The sequence below is a fragment of the Saccharomyces eubayanus genome, chromosome IV, assembly GCF_001298625.1.
Source record: "Saccharomyces eubayanus strain FM1318 chromosome IV, whole genome shotgun sequence".
Lineage (NCBI taxonomy): Eukaryota > Fungi > Ascomycota > Saccharomycetes > Saccharomycetales > Saccharomycetaceae > Saccharomyces > Saccharomyces eubayanus.
Window position 1 is genome coordinate 935,662 of NC_030979.1, and position 18,732 is coordinate 954,393.

The window sequence follows — 18,732 nt, forward strand, 5'->3', positions numbered from 1 at the left end:
AATATAAAGGACTATACATGCTGAATCAACCATGTATAGAGTACGTTTATGATTGTAGCCATTTACAGCTTGTTGAAGACTTTAGACAAAATCTCAGTTAAATTGGACCAGTTTTTGATCCTTAGATTTTCATTGGCTAAATGGCCATTGTCAGTAGATTGACCACATGGTATTTGAACTGCTGGAGCGTCGAATATCCTTTCCAACATCCTCAAACAGGAAATAGAACCTCCTTCTCTTACCAGTAATGGTTCCGCATCCCATGCAGTGGTAATTTCATCCTTTAACACTTGGTATGCATGATTTGTTGGGTCGCCCAACCAACCTTCTGCCTCATTCAAAACTTTTATCTCTAAGTGGTTTTGAGAGTTTAGCTGCTTGAAACTCTCATGTAAATATGCCTTAAGATCTTGTTTCACTTGCTCGACGCTTTGCTCCGGAACCAACCTAATGGAGATGCCCATAGTGACACTCTTGGGTATTACTGTAATATTACCAGGGCCACTGAATTTGACAGTTGTCATAGATAATGAAGGCTTTGACCAATTTGTAATCAGATCTTGAACAGTGATGCTCTCGTCGATATTCGCAAGCTCAGTGATTTTCTGGAATCTTTGGAGTTCATCGTCAGTCAAATCTTTCAATGGTGAGTAAAAATTAGGAATCTGAATTTCCTTTTGCTCATTTTGTAGTTTAGATACAATGTTGACCAAGTTAACCATTGGCTCATCGTAGACACCGCCATTAAGGCCTGAGTGGCCGTCTGGCCTATCACTCCAGATTTTTATTTGAGCATTGATAACTCCTCTTAGTCCATAGTTCAAACACGGATGTTCTTGGTCAACCCAAGTGGAATTACTTAACAGGATCCAATCAATATTTTTGCCAATAATATCATGATATTTTTTACAAACTTGTTGCAAACTGGCGGACCCAATTTCTTCACTTCCTTCCACTAAAAATACAACGTCATTGACTAACTCTCCCTGTTGAAACAAATGTGCCACACTATGAATAGCACTTACCAATGGGCCTTTATTATCTGACACACCACGTCCTTTTAGATATCCGTTTTCGCAAGTTAAAGTAAATGGGTCGGTATTCCAATTAAAAGTATCTCCAGAGGATATTACGTCGTAATGACCGTACCACAGTATACGTTTTTTCTTAGAACCCTTTTCCTGTTTCCCATTACCTTGAAAATATGCGAATACAACAGGATTACCGCCATCAGGTAAGGGAAACAATTGGGCGTTCGTAGCTCCAAATTTCAAAAATAATTGTTGTAGATAAATTGCGCAACGTCTTAGTGACAACATACTTGCAGTGTCTTTACTTTGAGACACCGTTTGATAGGAGATGAGCTCTCTTAGTGTGTTTAGCATTTCTTCATTATTCAAAGAAGCCGTTTGGTAAACGGCCCACGCATTGGAGGTGCGTCGTGTAGAAGATGCATTGATTTTCGAAGCATCCGAGAGAGGAACTGCAGATAGCAACGACGTCAGGTCCCAGAGAGTTAATGACCCATCGTTTCCACCCGTTAGCAAACTAACAGATTCTGCTGATTTGCTAAAAATCTCTGAGCTTAGTATTTTGCCCTGTTGTGGATTCCAGTGATTAACTTGATTCTGGTAAAAATGAGTGATCCCTGATTCATCAATGGCAAAAATATGATCCATGTAAACAGATATAGAAATGATATCCGACTCGTCCTTTGTTTTTAAAGTAGATATTAATTGCTGAGTATTCAAGTCCCAAATTTTCAAAATCCCATCACTTAAACCGCAATATAAGAATGGGAATTCTATGGTTTGGGAAATGACACTATCTTCGTTGTCGATTTTATCGTTTACCAAAGAAACCTTAACAACATCGTGCTTCTCGTCCCTAGAAAACTCCCAAAGCTTACTTATACCATCACCAGCAGATGAAATTATATGTTCCAAACCGAAAGTCTGAGAATTTTTCTCCAATAGTTGGTTGAACCTGGGGCACAGCTTATTAATGGAATAAACAAACCCATAATGCGCATATTTAATAATGTTTTCTGAAGGGACCTCGATGATGGCGGCGCCACAGTTTTCCTGTAAAGAGGCTAATGAAGATTGGGAGAGCGAATTTGCGCTACATCCAGTTGGACCCAACGAATCAAAAAACTTATCGTATCTTCTATGTGGTAGCTTATTGATATTTTCTACTCTATCAGATGATGTTTTCTCAATTTTCTGCATCAAGTTTTCCACATACAGTAAGCTTGCATTTTGGCAGCCAAACACAATAGTTTCCAACGAATCCAAATATGCCAATGAGAAGATATCGCCAATATCTGTCACTGAATAGACCGTAGCTATTTCCGTAACAAGCAGAAAGTCATCTCTGATAGCCTTTTCACCAATGGACCAGACCCTCACCAAGGAATCTGCACCACCAGAGAATAAAAAGTTTTCATCTTCAGATCTTGTTAAACACAACACAGATGACCTAGTGTGCGTTTCTTCTTGCGATTCTCCCAGTCTAATCGTGTGAATTAGATTATACGTGGGAAGATCAAATACCAGGATTTTAGAATCCTGGCTCCCAGCAAACAGTAGTCTCTTTTTGGGAAATGCAACAATGGATAGGATGGAAAATGTGTGATTCCATCTATGGATCAATTCAGAGTGCAATGCTACACCTCTACTATTATACATGGCCTGGCGATTACCCTTTTAGTCTTTCAAATCCTCGTGCTATTGGCTTCTTCTCCTTTTTGAAAGGTATTTTTCATTTATATACCTGAGTCACACAGTGTATTGATATTGGTGCCACAGCTTTTCGCGGCGCACAATGCGATTATCACTCATGTTGATGGTAAAAGTCGATTGTCCTACCTATGCATGAAAAACAGATAAATTGCTTTGGATTTGTTGGGCCTGAAGCAGCAACGTGAGGCACAACCTGCAATTTGCGATTCTCGATTCTGTAATATATCGTAGAAATTAGAGAAAACTGCCAATCACTGTGGTGGCGCACGCTTGAATAATGAAAAAAGCTGCTTTATTAGCGTTTCTATCTCGGTATGATTTTCAGTAAGGTGAGATGGCCTTTGGGCTAGCTTAAATACTGAGGAAACGTACTTTATTGCTGCTCCAAAGCTGCTTCTTGGCGGCTATTCGATGATATTTTTTCAAGGTAATTATTATCATCACGTCGCACGTAAAGTTGTGGAAGATATACGACATTTGCAGAAGAGACAGAATTATAGACAAGGCCTACGATACTATCTACTTAAGGAAAAGTGTAAGGGCCACAACTGACTCGAGAGTAAGGGAAAAAAGAGATTCAATGAAAAGCTCACCTATTGTACAATTCAGTAAGACCTCCTTTAACGCTCTTACCAGACCTTGGAAGAAATACAGAGATGGTGAATTGTTTTATGGACTATCCAAAGTCGGAAATAAAAGAGTACCGCTGACCACCAAACAAGGTAATAAGACAATGTATAAGGGGACCAGGTCGTCAGGGATTGGTAGACATACAAAATTCGGTGGTTATATGATAAACTGGAAGAAAGTCAGAACCTACGTAACCCCAGATATAGTCAATTTTGAGTTGAAGCCCTATGTTAATGCTAATGTTCCACCTTTGAAGCACGACTTCAAAGGGTTCAGTCGTGGTCCCTTGGATCCTGAATTACAACTGTTAAAGCTAAAGGAGTTTATTACAAATGGAAAAGTACAAAGTCAAGGAGCCACAGACACTTCATGCTATAAGGAGCGTGGTTAATTTGTTTATAGTTGTCTGTAATTGTGAGCGTGTAAATACAAGTTTTGATTTTTTAAGTAGATTTAAGAATGCAAGAGATTTTTAAATACAGTGGTATTTTAGACGTTGCGCCAAGTGGCACCTTTTTTTTCAAATTATACAGATATATAATCATATACATATAAATCTAAAAGAGAAAAGAAAGGTAGTACATATATAGATGCATGCGGCGGAAGGTATTCGTGTTCTTTTTTTTTCTTTTTATTTGTTTAATTACATAGCACCTGGAACACCCAAGACTTGGTTCAGAGCACTTTGGCCACCACTTTGTTGGTATTCAATGGTGATGATTTCTAACATGGAAAACCCTCCAGCAATCCCGACGACTATACCTGCGGCTTTACCTTTTAATCCCAAAGATTCACCGAGAATAGTGATCAACCCTAAGACGGATGCACCCGTGACAGCTGCGATAGGGATAACTTTGTTCAATTCTTTAGCAACGTTTTGTTCTCTGCGTCCCATCAAGGTGATACCTTGATCTTTGAACTCTAAAGCCACGTCCCGGGCAGATGAACCAGATATAGCTTGCCATTTATCAGCAAACCAGATCCCGGTGATCAATACGAAAACTGAGTAAGTGATGAAAGTCAAAGGTTGTTGAGTAATACCGTTGAAAAAGGAAGTTGGTGGAGTCAAAAGAGATAATGGGAAAGTTGGCACTGCCAAAAGGTTGTTGGCATTCTCGTAGTGACCCATTATTTTGCAAATGATGTGGGATGGCTCATTCTTAGCGACCAACTGAATCAAAACAAAAGAAACGATATGGATGTAGAACAAGATAGTGTAAGAGAACAAAACAGACAAACAACCGGTGTAAAGTAACTTGATTGGGTAGACGTTGTTTGTCCCACGAGCTCTTGTTGATCTGATTGGTAATTCTACACGGATACTTTGCAAATAACAGACAGAAATGGCAATGGCCAAGACAATAACGGTGGTGGTCAAGTTTGGCAAGTAGTCTCTATTGAAGGCAGAGATGATACCACCAACAAAAGTGTGATGCTTGGATCTGAAACCTTGAATCAGGTTGATTAGAGCACCTTGAGCCTCAGTTTGGTCATTTTCGCCAACCTTAATTTGAGAAACACCAAAAGTATCAGCAACCAAGTTGGTAGCAATGACCACAGTGTTGATGACCATAGCACCCGAAGAGAACCCAAATCCTTTGTCGATGACTTCAGCTAACAAAGTGGTGAAGAAACCTGCACCGACTAATTGGAAGTTGATTAAACCAATTTGGACGACGGATAGATCTTCGCCAAAGTATCCTGCAAAAATGAAAATGTTGGTCAAAATGACATATTGAGCAATGGCAAACACTTTGGTCAAAGTCTGAAACAATTCTCTATCACTTTGAACTTTAAAATTAACTTTGATTACTTTCAAACCTGCCAACAACTGTAACAGTAACCCACTGGAAATATTAGGGAAAAGGCCAAACTCCAAAAGAGTTCTTGGCTCACAGCCAAAGACACCTCTCAAAAAATAGATTGGGTCATTAACAGCGGGGGTGGCGGACTTGGGCAAGCCAACGAGTGGAAACTGTGCGAAAAGGTAGATTAGCCCAGCAAAAATAGTATACACTATCTTATCATCGAATGGCAATTTTTCAAACGGCAACTCGACTTCCGGTAAGATCGGTAAGATAGGCTTAACGATGTCAATAAGACGAAAACCAGACATACTATGGAATATGGTGGGGGTAAAGGAAAATGCTAAGAAAAAAAGTGTGTATGAGCAATGGATTCAATTAAATAAGCAATAAAAACCACCCAACCAAAGCGAAGAAAAAAAAAAAGCAAACTTTTTTCTAGTCAATTCGATCTTGCCTTTATAGAGTATATAAATATTCCAGAAGAAACATATGATAAAGGAGAGAACAATGTCTAATACCACTACATGCCCACCAAACAAAGGATTACTATTTTGTCGGTGTGGAATAAACCCTGTTTCCGTTGTTGCCCTTTGCGCGACAACGTTTTTTTTTTCAATTTTCCATTTTTTGCTTTCCACCCTACCGTACCAGATGATATTAAAGGAAAACCGTGCAAGAAGATATTGTCACATCTTCCCAGATCATTGTTATGATATTGAAAAGGATAGACAAAACACAACAAAGCTAGAATAAAGGCAGCTTCCAACGCATTGCTCAGGTCTTCTTGATACTATGAAATCAGTGGAGAGTTCGAGCCTGGAACAAGAATAGAGAGGCCAATTGTTTGAGCAGAACAACGAGCGAAATGCTGTATGATTTACAACTCGCTACGCTAAGAAACAACCCAGTCATGACTTGTCTTTTCTTTGGCGTTTGGCATATGTGGGTGTCCTCTCACTGCTGCTGTGCTAGCGCTGAATTAATGAGTATTGCTATTGGACGTTAAAGTTTCCTCGGCGGCTATATACGAGGGGTGGCAAAGAATCCGCGCGCGCTCGAGAGAGAAACAAACAATATAAAGTGCAAGGCAAGTTAAGTGGCCTCTTAGTGGATCGTATAGGGAAAAGAACAAAGGTTCGGAGATATTGCACGAGTGATGGTACGGAAAAACAGGTCGCTGTTCTTTGTTGGGTATGACTCTTATAGTGAGAGTCCCTCTGCTTCACCAATACTTCTGGACGACTTAGACGGGAATGACGATACGCCGGATCAAGTTTTGGCTTTCGATGCGTGTGCAGGGATCAGGTCGCAACTGCAGGAGAGAAACTCTCGAGCACTCAAACTCAAAGGTGCCAGTGCTGGAGGTGACTTGAATCTAGATGATCTTGACATGATTCCATTAAATACAAAGTTCGATGTGCAAATGGAGATGGGCTCGCCCATGGCCATGCCACCGGAAACACCGCCACCCATCAAACCCTTAACGGCGAAAGATCTTGCATATTCATCTTTGGCTCATCTCCCAAGTTACTTCTTTGAGCAAATACATTTTCACGTCGAGCGGAAATGCCTATTGGATATGTGTAAGTTAAGGCGAAACTATCTCACTATAAGCAAACAGGATGCTTTAGCCTGTTCCCAGTCGCAGAGTGCAAAACCGTCCCAAAAAAATCTTGGGCGTATAAAAGATGAAACTCTGCGCACAGCTCACCTTCTTGACAGCAACGAAGAAAATAATCTAACATCTCCAAGGGATAGTAGCTATATTATCCAGCTGTGTAATGGTCACGTGGATGTCCCCACTTTTATAGAGTATAGACAGAATTTCGAACGGTGCTTGAGAATCATTCAGGATAGAAGCTTATCAACATTTAGTGAGAAAAGATTACAATATCTTTTGAATAAGTTCCCCGTTTTTCAGTATTTAAACTCTAAAGAGGAAATGAGACAGAGTAAAAACGTCCCACACAAAGATTTTTACAACTGTAGAAAAATTGATTTGAATCTCTTATTGAGCGGTTGTTTCTCCCAGTGGCAATTGACCGAGTTCATCTGGTCCAAACTAAAAAAAGAACCAAACAAAATAATATATCAAACTTCCAATGGTAGGCACATAACATTGATTCAGCTGTTCAAAGTTGATTTCGAGGAGGCGAACACATTCTCTAGTGGTTTGAAAATCATCGACGACTCGTTTTTAGAATGGTATAAAGTTATTTATCTTGCCAAATATCACTTGATTAACAGTGACTCTGAAACATTTATAGACCCACGCGACAAACAATTCCGTCATTATTTGATTGCAAAAACGTTTTTAGAATTTGATAACTGTATCAATGGGGAATATCTCGCGGAATTGCTACAGACGTTTCTAATAAAGCCACTAGAGACATCCAAGTACCAGCTGTGTCAGCTTTCGGTAGACTTTCAATTCTATTTCCATAACGGAAACTCGGACGTGGATAATTGGTGGATGGTTTTTGCCAATTGGTTGAACCATTACGATCTTTTTTCCAAAAATATTCACTGGAATGTCAGAATCTCAAGAATATATCCAGCATTGTACCACACCGGTAAAATCAAAAGTTTCCAAGATTATTTAGATTTAATATTCAAACCACTTTTCAACACTAAAAGCTACATTCACAAATCTTTGGGACCCATTCTTTCAAAGTTCCTTTCACGTATAGCTTCATTCGATCTATGTATTCAAGATTCAGATGACTATGTTTGGAAGCAATTCACAAACGTTGATTGTCTACCCGAAAACTGGACATCCAACGGTGATAATCCAACCATTTCACAATACATGTATTACGTTTATGCCAATCTGGCAAAACTTAATCACATTCGCCATGCACTCCATCAGAACACCTTTACTTTGAGGAGTTCATGTTCATCCACGTCAATGAATCGAACTTCGCAATTTAGTAATACTCTAAATTTCACAGAACACACAGAATCCACCTTGAACAATTTTCTTTTGTCCAGTGGAGGCTTTTTAAATGCAGAGAACCTCTGGAACGCGCCGCCACCCTTGGTGTATGTTTTCTATTTAAGTCAGATTCCCATGGTCATGGCGCCTTTAAATTCCATTGTAGATTCAAAGGCCACAATAGCCCAAGATCAGGGCCCCGTGGGGCTCGTGTTAGAGCCTCCGAAGCCTTACAAAATGAACCCCTTTATGAAATTCTTCGAAATGGGGTTCAGAATATCGTTAAGCTCTGAGTCCATTCTGTATAACCATTCGTATACTAAAGAGCCTATCATTGAAGAGTATAGCGTGGCAGCCAGTATATATCGTTTACATTCCGCAGATCTATGCGAATTGTTAAGAAACAGCGTTATCACTAGCGGGTTTGCTGACACGCTCAAGAATAAATGGCTCGGCACATCCCTGGTGTCCCACAACTACTTCATGGAAAACATCGGATTTGTGGATAACTGGTACGATTGCAAGCCAGACACCAGTCTGGACCACAACGTGCCCGCAATTAGACGTCAATACCGTAGCAAGACCCTCGCAGGGGAGTGGCAACTCGTAATTTCTTGAATTCGCTCGCGTCCATTCGAGGGGGAATATTGTGACGCTATTATTATGCACCGCCCTTCCCCACACACACAAAAAAAAAAGGTCAAGGATAAGGATAAGTAAATAAATAAATAAATAAATATACATATAAATAAATATATTAGAAAGACAAACACGTTTGTTTTTTTTATTTATATTTGAGGCAGGTGGCAAACGGAAAACGGAAACTTCAACTAAAAGTCTATCCTTCCCTTAATAATATAACAATTCAAAAGTTTTAAGCATACACAGTTGAGTATGACTATATTTTCTAAGTTTTCGTATTTCGAGAACTTCTTCTCATTCAAAAAGCAAGAACCCTCCCCCATTGAAATCGTTTACTGCAATGAGACCAACGGATTTGTAAACATCAAAGCCTTGGAAAGCTTCACCGATGATAGCATGGAGGCAGACATCTCTGATAGAGAAATGGCTACGATTCTGACCCGAAACAAAAAGAGCCTGGGAAAAGTGGCTATTGATAAGAATAGTAGTAATAAACAATGTATAAATTTAAGCGAGCTGAAAACGGGCCATGCTGCCGCCACCAGACGGAAGTTGAGCGGCAATGAGTCATGGCCGAACCAGGACTCATATCCGCCTGAGGACCCCTCCGAGTTCAACAAGTTTGATGATAAACATAACAGAATCCAAAAGTGTAGCACCAGGAGAGGTTACTTGTCGTACAAGAAATAGTGTGAGCGTGTCCCTTAGTAGCTGTCTGTGGTATAAACTGCATCTTCGTTACACATTCTGATACGATCACTTATCTCGTCGGCAGGAGTGTTCTCTGCATTATCGTACTTCCATAAATATTTAATCCTAAAAAGTCAATATCATATAATAACAATAATGATAGTATTTTCTGTATATTTTTGCTTTCTTATTGTCGTTTTCCCTTAAATTAACCCTCATAAAGAAAGGGGCTATTACATTGTGCCTTTTTTTTTTTCGTCAATATATAAAGGAGCACCAAAAGATAGGAATAAGAGTCAAGTCAGCCTTTAATTCTTGCCCAGCAAACCAAGCCGAAAACACAAAATGCATTTCTCCTTGAAGCATTTGGCAATCGCTGCGTTTTATGCTACTAATTTAGGCTCTGCCTACGTCATCCCTCAATTCTTCCAAGAAGCTTTCAAACAAGAAGACCCAATTGAGTATCTTCCTGAACAAAAAGAAACACTCGACAATGACAATTCTGTCGTTGGCGCCACCATTCCCAAGCCACATGTTCCTTACTTCATGAAGCCTCATGTGGAAAGTGAAAAACTACAAGATAAGATCAAGCTCGACGATTTGAACGCCACTGCTTGGGACCTCTACCACATGGCCAACCATTCCACTTCAGAGTACGGACACCCCACCCGTGTAATCGGTTCCAAGGGCCATAACAAGACCATGGAGTACATCTTGAACGCCTTTGATGGTATGCAAGATTACTATGATGTCTCTTTACAAAAATTCGATGCCTTATCCGGTAAGATCATCTCTTACAACCTTTCCGACGTTGAAACAGGCCAAACTTTTGCAAACACAACAGCTTTCGCTTTGTCTMCACCTGTAGACGGGTTCATTGGTAAATTAGTGGAAATTCCTAATTTGGGGTGCGACGAAAAGGATTACGGTTCCGTGGTCCCACCAGGCTTGAACGAAAAGCAAATCGCCCTCATTGAAAGAGGTAAATGTCCATTCGGTGACAAGACCAACTTGGCCGGTAAGTACGGCTTCTCTGCCGTTGTCATTTATGACAACGAACCTAAATCCAAGGGTGGCCTTCACGGCACTTTAGGAGAACCTACAAACCATACCGTGGCTACTGTTGGTGTCCCTCACAAAGTGGGTAAGGAATTGATTGCTAATATTGCGTTAAACATCGACTACTCCTTGTATTTTGCCATGGACTCGTACGTGGAATGGATCAAGACCCAAAATATCATCGCTGACACCAAACACGGTGATCCGGATAACATTGTTGCTCTTGGTGCTCATTCTGATTCTGTTGAAGAAGGCCCAGGCATCAACGATGATGGTTCCGGTACAATCTCACTACTGAACGTTGCCAAGCAATTGACCCATTTTAAGATCAACAACAAGGTCCGTTTCGCATGGTGGGCCGCTGAAGAAGAAGGTCTGCTAGGCTCCAACTTTTACGCTTACAACTTAACCAAAGAGGAAAACTCCAAGATCAGAGTCTTCATGGACTACGATATGATGGCTTCTCCAAACTACGAATATGAAATCTACGACGCAAACAACAAGGAAAACCCCAAGGGGTCCGAAGAGTTGAAGAACTTGTACATAGACTACTACAAGGATCACGACTTGAACTACACCTTGGTTCCATTTGACGGCAGGTCCGACTACGTCGGCTTTATCAACAACGGCATCCCTGCAGGCGGTATTGCCACCGGCGCTGAAAAGAACAACGTCGACAACGGTAAGGTTCTGGACAGATGCTACCATCAATTATGTGACGACGTTTCCAACCTATCTTGGGAAGCTTTCGTCACCAACACTAAGTTGATCGCCCATTCCGTAGCCACCTACGCCGACTCTTTCAAAGGCTTCCCAAAAAGAGAGATCCACAAGCATGAAGAACTGACCGCATTGAATGCTGAAAATCCACAATTCAAGTACAGAGCTGACTTCTTGATTATTTAAAAGTATTTATGTACCACTAAGTATTTTTTATTGTATATCTATCTGAAACGAAATAAAAAACCCTCTTTTTCTTCTATGCACGTGCACTTAGGGGTTCACAGCCTCCTTATCAGAAAAAAAAAAAAAAAAAAAAAAGCAAGGAAAAAGGCTGAAATATTGTGATATAAAAAAATAAGAAAATAATTGTTAATGCAATTTAATGGCGAACAGAGGACATTCACTATCTTGGACTTGGCTTATCATAATAAACAGACCTTAGGGCTTATATACAACTTTGCATAACTATTAGATGGCTGAAACTTTCAGTTTTTCCCACTTGGCTTATTTGGTTTTTGAGTCTGTTCTACAGGTCGTCATCATTGCTATTGCTGGGTTTTGGAGTGCTCATTCTGGTCTGCTACCCAAACAAAGTCAAAAAATCATCTCATTACTGAACGTGGATCTTTTTACACCATGTCTTATTTTCAGTAAACTGGCCAAGTCGCTATCCATGGCCAAAATCTTTGAAATAGCCATTATACCTATATTTTTTGGTTTGACCACTGGTATTTCATTTATGTCTGGTAAGTTGATGGGCCGTGTCCTGAAACTGGATAAAGACGAAACAAACTTTGTGGTTGCAAACTCCGTTTTCGGGAACAGTAACTCACTGCCGGTGTCCTTGACATTATCTTTGGCTTATACTCTGCCCAACTTGACTTGGGATCAAATTCCCAACGATAACCGAGACAACGTCGCATCGAGAGGTATTTTATACTTGCTTATCTTCCAACAGATCGGGCAAATGCTAAGATGGAGTTGGGGCTACAATAAGCTGATGAAATGGTCTGGAGAGAACACTCAGCACATGCCTCCATCCCAGGTGCAATCCCTATTGGAGAGAACCCCCAATATTGATAATGAAGAACTGGTCAGTGAAGAACAGGAAGAACAAGAACTAGTTGACCAAGAGCATTCTCGCTTGAATTCATCCTTCTTGAGTTCTAGTTCCATTAGTGATAAGATCTGGCAAAAATCGTGTACCTTATTGCAAAAGATCAGGGCAAACTTGAACCCCCCATTATATTCTATGATTTTCGCTATCGTTGTGGCCTCTATAAGTCCATTACAAAGAGAATTATTCACGGAAGACAGTTTTATCAATAACACATTTTCTGAAGCTGTCACGCAGCTGGGTTCTGTATCCATCCCATTGATCCTAGTGGTCCTTGGTTCTAATTTGCATCCATCGGATGAAGTTTTCCCCAAGACAGTTAACCACAATAAATTGCTGTTTGGATCCATAGTGGGGAGAATGATCTTACCTTCATGCTTTCTTTTGCCCATCATTGCCATCGCCGTTAAATACGTCAATGTGAGTATATTGGATGACCCAATTTTCCTTGTTGTAGGTTTCCTATTAACGGTTTCCCCTCCTGCCATTCAGTTAACTCAAATTACTCAGTTAAACGAATTTTTCGAAGCAGAAATGGCTGATATCCTATTTTGGGGGTATGCTGTGTTGAGTTTGCCCGTAAGTATTTTTGTTGTTTCGGGCGCAATCTATGTTTTGCAATGGGCTAATCCATCTTAACAACATAAGCGCAATTTATTCCTATAGAGTTTCCCGAGAATAATAGTCGAATTCACTTTTTTTATGCTAGCATAGTTATATATTCTTTTTATCTTAAGACTTTTATTCGTATTATATCCTAAATTCAGTTTCGCATACATATACATACATATATCTATAGCCTTACTTGAAAATCACCTGTTTTGGTTTTATATTTTGCACCTTTGTATAACTTGGTGTTTCTACCAATGGTCAACCCGGATAAAATATCAATAGCTTCCACAGAAATGCCACTGGCTGATTGTCCCATATACGAATAATCTAATGAGACTGTGTGTAAATCGATATTTCTTGTGCTGTTAGGTTGTAAACTTTCATATTCAATACAACCTCGTAATACGGGTATTGTTCCCGTAGGAGTAGCTTTATCAAAAATCCATTGTCCTTGCCCCATAGTAACACTATTTTCAAAACGACCATGAGTATTGCGTAAGATTTTTACCTTATATGCTACGTCACTTTCACCAGCGTCTTCAATATTGAATTGTAAATCTAACTTTAAGTCTTCAATTTGGGACACCTTTTTAGAGCTTTCGATGTTTAATGAAAGTTCAAATTCATCGGAATCTTTGCCCAACCCATTTTGAAAATGTACCGATATCATTCCAATAGAATTCATCCTTATTCCTGATTTCTGTAGTTGAGAATTCAAATCTATGGAATACTCCATTAATCTGAATTTCCCATCCGGTGGTATAAATTTTATATTAGAAGGAGTAAATTCTCCATCATCATTAATTTCAACGCAATCGTGTAGACTGGGTATGCCTATTTCGTTTCCCATTGTATTCAACCTCACTGAAACTAAAGGATTGTCATTCAAATAAGATCTTACATCTACTGCCCCGCGAATGTCCCCATTAACCAACCTTAGACGAGATTTTTTCTTTTCGAGTACTACATGGAACGATTCCAACAAATCTACGTAAAGTTCGTTATTCTCGTGTTTGCTCGCCTTTGATGTTCTCCAAGGAACGATCTCTTCATCTTCCGCAATGGAAATGTTACCACGGGACATTTGATTCTGTTGTAGTTGCTGTTGTCTTTGCTGTGGAAGTTGTACAGCTTGTTGTAAGTTATGGGCTGTGGAGCTTATAAACTTGGACAAATCGGACCTTTCAGGAACATCCTCTTTGATTTTATTGACATAGAGAAAATCATTAACATTGGGCTCACCAGCTTCAATACAACAATTGAAGATTAAACTGATTCTATCGTAGTTATTAACAAGCTTCTTAATACTTAATTTATCCTTGTCAAAGTATTCTAAAAGGATACAATCTATAGTCTCCAAAAAGCTAAAACAATCAAGTGGTCCCTTTGATTTGGAAGTGGAGGCTAAGCACCAATAATTGAGCTTATTTGTGACCGAAAAGTACTTATAGACCTCAAGGTCCTTCCCGACCATTGCTTGATCTAAATAGTTATCACTACCGCTGTCTTCTAGTAATTGAGGGCATGCAGATTGAACACGGGTCCAAAGGTGTTTAAATGAAGGCGCTGTGGCGCCTAAAAGGTACTGGAAAACCAGCTTGTTCTGTACATCTGTAATGTAAAACGACAAGTACATATATGCTGGTAGTTATTAGTATCTTTTCTAGCCTTTGTCACCGCCTAACTTCTTTAATGGCTTCTTTAAATTGAATCTCTTCATATTCTTTAACCGAAATTTCAGTCTCGTCGCTTTTAGAAGAAACTAAAATTTCAAACATCAACACCAAAATATAGCATCATTGAAAAAGAACAAACGGTAAAGAGACACCCAAGACCACCATGAATAATCAGCCGCAAGGTGGGAACAGCGTCCCCAATAGTATCGGCAATATATTCAGCAATATCGGGACTCCGTCCTTCAATATGGCGCAAATTCCGCAGCAGCTGTACCAAAGTCTTACTCCCCAGCAATTGCAGATGATTCAACAACGACACCAACAATTACTAATGAGCCGCCTACAACAACAACAACAACAACAACAACAACAACAACMACAACAACAACAACAACAACAACAACAACAGCCACAAAGACAGACTTCACCACCATCACAAACACAGCAATCACCACCTCCTCCCCCTTCCGCTCCTCTGCAACAATCACAGTCCATGGCTAGTCAATCTGCAACATCTACCCCGCCTCCTCCTCCTCCTCCTCCAGCGCCAATTAATTTGCCTCCCCAGATTGCTCAGCTACCCTTGGCTACACAGCAACAAGTTTTAAATAGATTGAGGCAACAGGCCATCGCAAAGAATAATCCGCAAGTAGTGGATGCTATCACCGTGGCACAACAACAAGTTCAACGTCAAATTGAGCAACAGAGGGAACAGCAGACTGCCCAAACTCAACTAGAACAGCAAAGGCAACTTTTGGTTCAGCAGCAACAGCAGCAGCAACTTAGAAACCAAATGCAACGACAACGGCAGCAACAATTTAGGCATCAAGTCCAAATACAACAACAGCAGCAGCAACAACAACAACAACAACAACAACAAGTCCAGCAACAACAACAAGTCCAGCAACAACAACAAGTCCAGCACCAACAGCAACAACATCAGCCACAACAGCAACAGCAACAACAGCGAATGCCTTCTGCCAGATCCATAGGCGATCAACCTTCCACCATTTCCCATCCTACTGTTGGACAACTTCCTCAATTACCTAAGCTAAACTTACCTAAGTTTCAAACGATTCAGTACGACCCACCGGAATCCAAGTTACCATACCCAACGTATTGGTCAGATAAAGGAGCAGACACAGATACTTTATTGTATGAACAAATAATTCAGCGTGACAAAATTAACAAGTTCTCCTTAGTGAGGGAAACTAACGGTTACGATCCATTCAGTATTTATGGATTCAGTAATAAAGAATATATAAGCAGACTGTGGCACACATTAAAATATTATCAGGACTTAAAAAACACCAGGATGAAATCTATAACTAACACCTCACAGAAGATTTCATCAGCAAGTATCTGGGGGAATGGTTATTCAGGATACGGGAACGGAATCACAAATACAACCACAAGAGTTATACCTCAAGTTGAAGTTGATAATAGAAAACACTACCTTGAAGATAAGTTGAGAGTTTATAAACAGGCAATGAGTGAAACAACAGAGGAATTGGTTCCGATAAGATTGGAATTCGACCAAGATCGTGACAAATTCTTCCTAAGAGATACATTGCTATGGAACAAAAATGATGAACTTATCAAGATTGAAGAATTTGTGGATGACATGATGCGAGATTATCGATTTGAAGATTCGACCAGGGAGCAACACATAGATACCATATGTCAGTCCATACAAGAACAAATCCAAGAATTTCAAGGAAATCCATATTTAGAATTGAATCAGGATCGCTTGGGTGGTGATGATTTACGAATTAGAATCAAGCTGGATATTGTGGTGGGACAAAACCAACTTATCGATCAATTTGAATGGGATATCTCTAATAGTGATAATTGTCCCGAAGAATTTGCAGAATCCATGTGCCAAGAACTGGAATTGCCCGGTGAGTTTGTTACATCCATTGCACACTCGATAAGAGAACAGGTTCACATGTACCACAAATCGCTGGCATTGTTAGGCTATAACTTTGATGGATCAGTGATAGAAGACGATGACATTAGAAGCAGGATGCTGCCCACAATTACGATTGACGATGTTTATAGACCTGCAGCAGAAAGTAAAGTCTTCACTCCAAACCTTCTTCAAATTTCAGCAGCGGAACTAGAAAGATTGGATAAGGATAAGGATAGAGATACAAGAAGGAAAAGAAGACAAGGCAGATCTAATAGACGTGGTATGCTTGCATTGACCGGTACATCGACAAACAGTATGTCCATGAACGGTGCTCATAATGGAGCAGCAACGGGGAACGCTTCATTGTTACCATCAGGGGAGATTTTGCTGCCAGATATCGCAGATATTCCGAGAACTTTCAGAACACCAGTACCAAGTACTCTAATGCCCGGCGGTGTTGACGTGGGACCTTCAGTGGAATCATACGAATTGAGAACCACGACTACATATAAGGCTAAGCCAGATAGACCCAAGCCAGTCCCGCCCCCTTGCTACATTATTGACCACATTCCAGGTCATTCGCTATTACTTTCTATCAAAGTGCCTAAGAAAGAGGAAGCCCAAGAAGATTTTGCGACGATGATTGAACCGAACAATAGCACCAATCCAATGCTTCCAAGGCCTGGCTCCCTGAAGTCCAGATTGAATAGTAATATTCGCGCTGGTGTAACTATTCCGACAGGTGCGAACCCTATTGGAAATCACGCTACTACAAGCTCCCTCAATCCGACACTACCGCCTGCCATTCCAACCGGAGTAGCCGGAAAGACAGTTCCTGTACCTACTCCACCAACGCTACCCTCAGTAGCTCCCCATGGTAGTGACCGGATACTTTCAAACAATAATGGTGATACTAATAATAATAATAATAATAATACATAATAAAAAATAGTATATAAGTAATAAATTGTAAGTATAATATTTTGTAAACGAATTGGTATGTCCATCACGTCGTACGACATGGAGGCCCTTTGCGCCTACTTTTTGTAAGCATGACATATAACCTTTAAAAAAGATCTTCCATTTGAACACATAAGAAAGGCAGGAGGAGAGAAAGTTCAGGTAACCAACCAAAGCAACGATGCCGGATCAAGAATCTCCGATAGCACAGGAAATGAATACGCTGCATGTTGGCTCACTTACTGATGGTACGAATATTGGAAATGTAGAGCGAGCTAGAGACACGCTAAATGAGCAAACCAGCGAGGAAGGAGAAACAGAGATAGGATCCAGGCAAGAAGAAGACGACATAGAGGATGAGGGAAGTAGTAGTGGAGAAAATAGTGCGACGGAAAGGCTAGTGCCACACCAGCTGAGAGAGCAGGCCGCTAGGCATATAGGAAGAATAGGAAGGCATTTCAATATACTTGATAGGCTTTTTAAGAAACACACACAACAGTCTTCGGATTTACAACAAGGGGCCATGTTTGATGGTGTGTTCAGTAATTTGAGCGCAAAACCAGATACCACGCAGGCCGAGCATCGCAGCGAGCAAGATATACCACCCACGTATGATGAAGCAGCTGCTGATATGGCGCCCTCTTACTATGGAATGGACTTGAATAATTCGGATATATACTACGATGAAATATGCATTGAGGGGCTCCCTGTAGGAAACATAGCCAATTTACTTTGGAACATCATTGTGAGTACGAGTTTCCAATTCATTGGGTTTTTGATAACATATATTTTACACACATCACATGCGGCGAAACAAGGTTCGAGATTCGGACTAGGGTTAACGTTCATTGGGTATTGTTATTCGATGATTCCTAAGAATGTCACCTCAAAAGTCGGTAAAAATAAAAGTTTAAATAGAATGGAATTATCGGATCCAAACGAATTTGATAATGTTCGTCTAAATTCACAATCAACGACGCAGGATAATTTCGAATCACATCTAAATCATGGTTTAGATGAAGAAAAGCAAAACACGCCGTGGTTGGCTGTCCTTGTAGGACTTCTAGGTGCATTCATTACTCTTAAGAGTATATATGACTACATTCAAGTTAAAAAAATGGAGAGAAAGTATCTCAACCAGGGTCAAAACCAAGCATAGGTCGTTTTCTTCATTGATATAAAAAGAATATTATGTAACTTTTTATGTGACTGCGGGAAGTAAAT

General features: G+C 40.1%; 10 protein-coding genes across 10 annotated transcripts; 7 read left to right on the forward strand and 3 right to left on the reverse strand.

Moving 5' to 3' along the window:
- Positions 1-62: 62 nt before the first annotated feature.
- Positions 63-2,690, reverse strand: DUG2 (glutamine amidotransferase subunit DUG2; the record flags this gene model as incomplete). The annotated part of the gene is made up of 1 exon (XM_018364506.1): positions 63-2,690. One exon carries the CDS (start codon positions 2,688-2,690, stop codon positions 63-65), a length of 2,628 nt encoding a protein of 875 aa, XP_018223307.1.
- Positions 2,691-3,324: 634 nt separating this feature from the next.
- Positions 3,325-3,765, forward strand: MRPL27 (mitochondrial 54S ribosomal protein mL41; the record flags this gene model as incomplete). Its single annotated transcript, XM_018364507.1, has 1 exon — positions 3,325-3,765. The coding sequence occupies one exon, from the start codon at positions 3,325-3,327 to the stop codon at positions 3,763-3,765; it is 441 nt and encodes a 146-aa protein (XP_018223308.1).
- A 252-nt stretch (positions 3,766-4,017) lies between these two features.
- Positions 4,018-5,490, reverse strand: SSH1 (Ssh1p; the record flags this gene model as incomplete). The annotated part of the gene is made up of 1 exon (XM_018364508.1): positions 4,018-5,490. The coding sequence occupies one exon, from the start codon at positions 5,488-5,490 to the stop codon at positions 4,018-4,020; it is 1,473 nt and encodes a 490-aa protein (XP_018223309.1).
- Positions 5,491-6,338: 848 nt separating this feature from the next.
- On the forward strand, positions 6,339-8,735 carry DI49_1307 (metallo-dependent hydrolase superfamily protein; the record flags this gene model as incomplete). Its single annotated transcript, XM_018364509.1, has 1 exon — positions 6,339-8,735. One exon carries the CDS (start codon positions 6,339-6,341, stop codon positions 8,733-8,735), a length of 2,397 nt encoding a protein of 798 aa, XP_018223310.1.
- A 276-nt stretch (positions 8,736-9,011) lies between these two features.
- Positions 9,012-9,449, forward strand: HAB1 (Hab1p; the record flags this gene model as incomplete). The annotated part of the gene is made up of 1 exon (XM_018364510.1): positions 9,012-9,449. One exon carries the CDS (start codon positions 9,012-9,014, stop codon positions 9,447-9,449), a length of 438 nt encoding a protein of 145 aa, XP_018223311.1.
- A 345-nt stretch (positions 9,450-9,794) lies between these two features.
- Positions 9,795-11,414, forward strand: APE3 (aminopeptidase Y; the record flags this gene model as incomplete). The annotated part of the gene is made up of 1 exon (XM_018364511.1): positions 9,795-11,414. One exon carries the CDS (start codon positions 9,795-9,797, stop codon positions 11,412-11,414), a length of 1,620 nt encoding a protein of 539 aa, XP_018223312.1.
- Positions 11,415-11,703: 289 nt separating this feature from the next.
- DI49_1310 (uncharacterized protein) lies at positions 11,704-12,987 on the forward strand (the record flags this gene model as incomplete). The annotated part of the gene is made up of 1 exon (XM_018364512.1): positions 11,704-12,987. One exon carries the CDS (start codon positions 11,704-11,706, stop codon positions 12,985-12,987), a length of 1,284 nt encoding a protein of 427 aa, XP_018223313.1.
- A 154-nt stretch (positions 12,988-13,141) lies between these two features.
- Positions 13,142-14,596, reverse strand: APM3 (Apm3p; the record flags this gene model as incomplete). The annotated part of the gene is made up of 1 exon (XM_018364513.1): positions 13,142-14,596. One exon carries the CDS (start codon positions 14,594-14,596, stop codon positions 13,142-13,144), a length of 1,455 nt encoding a protein of 484 aa, XP_018223314.1.
- A 203-nt stretch (positions 14,597-14,799) lies between these two features.
- On the forward strand, positions 14,800-17,490 carry SNF5 (Snf5p; the record flags this gene model as incomplete). Its single annotated transcript, XM_018364514.1, has 1 exon — positions 14,800-17,490. The coding sequence occupies one exon, from the start codon at positions 14,800-14,802 to the stop codon at positions 17,488-17,490; it is 2,691 nt and encodes an 896-aa protein (XP_018223315.1).
- Positions 17,491-17,689: 199 nt separating this feature from the next.
- On the forward strand, positions 17,690-18,667 carry BSD2 (Bsd2p; the record flags this gene model as incomplete). Its single annotated transcript, XM_018364515.1, has 1 exon — positions 17,690-18,667. One exon carries the CDS (start codon positions 17,690-17,692, stop codon positions 18,665-18,667), a length of 978 nt encoding a protein of 325 aa, XP_018223316.1.
- Between the last annotated feature and the right edge of the window lie 65 nt (positions 18,668-18,732).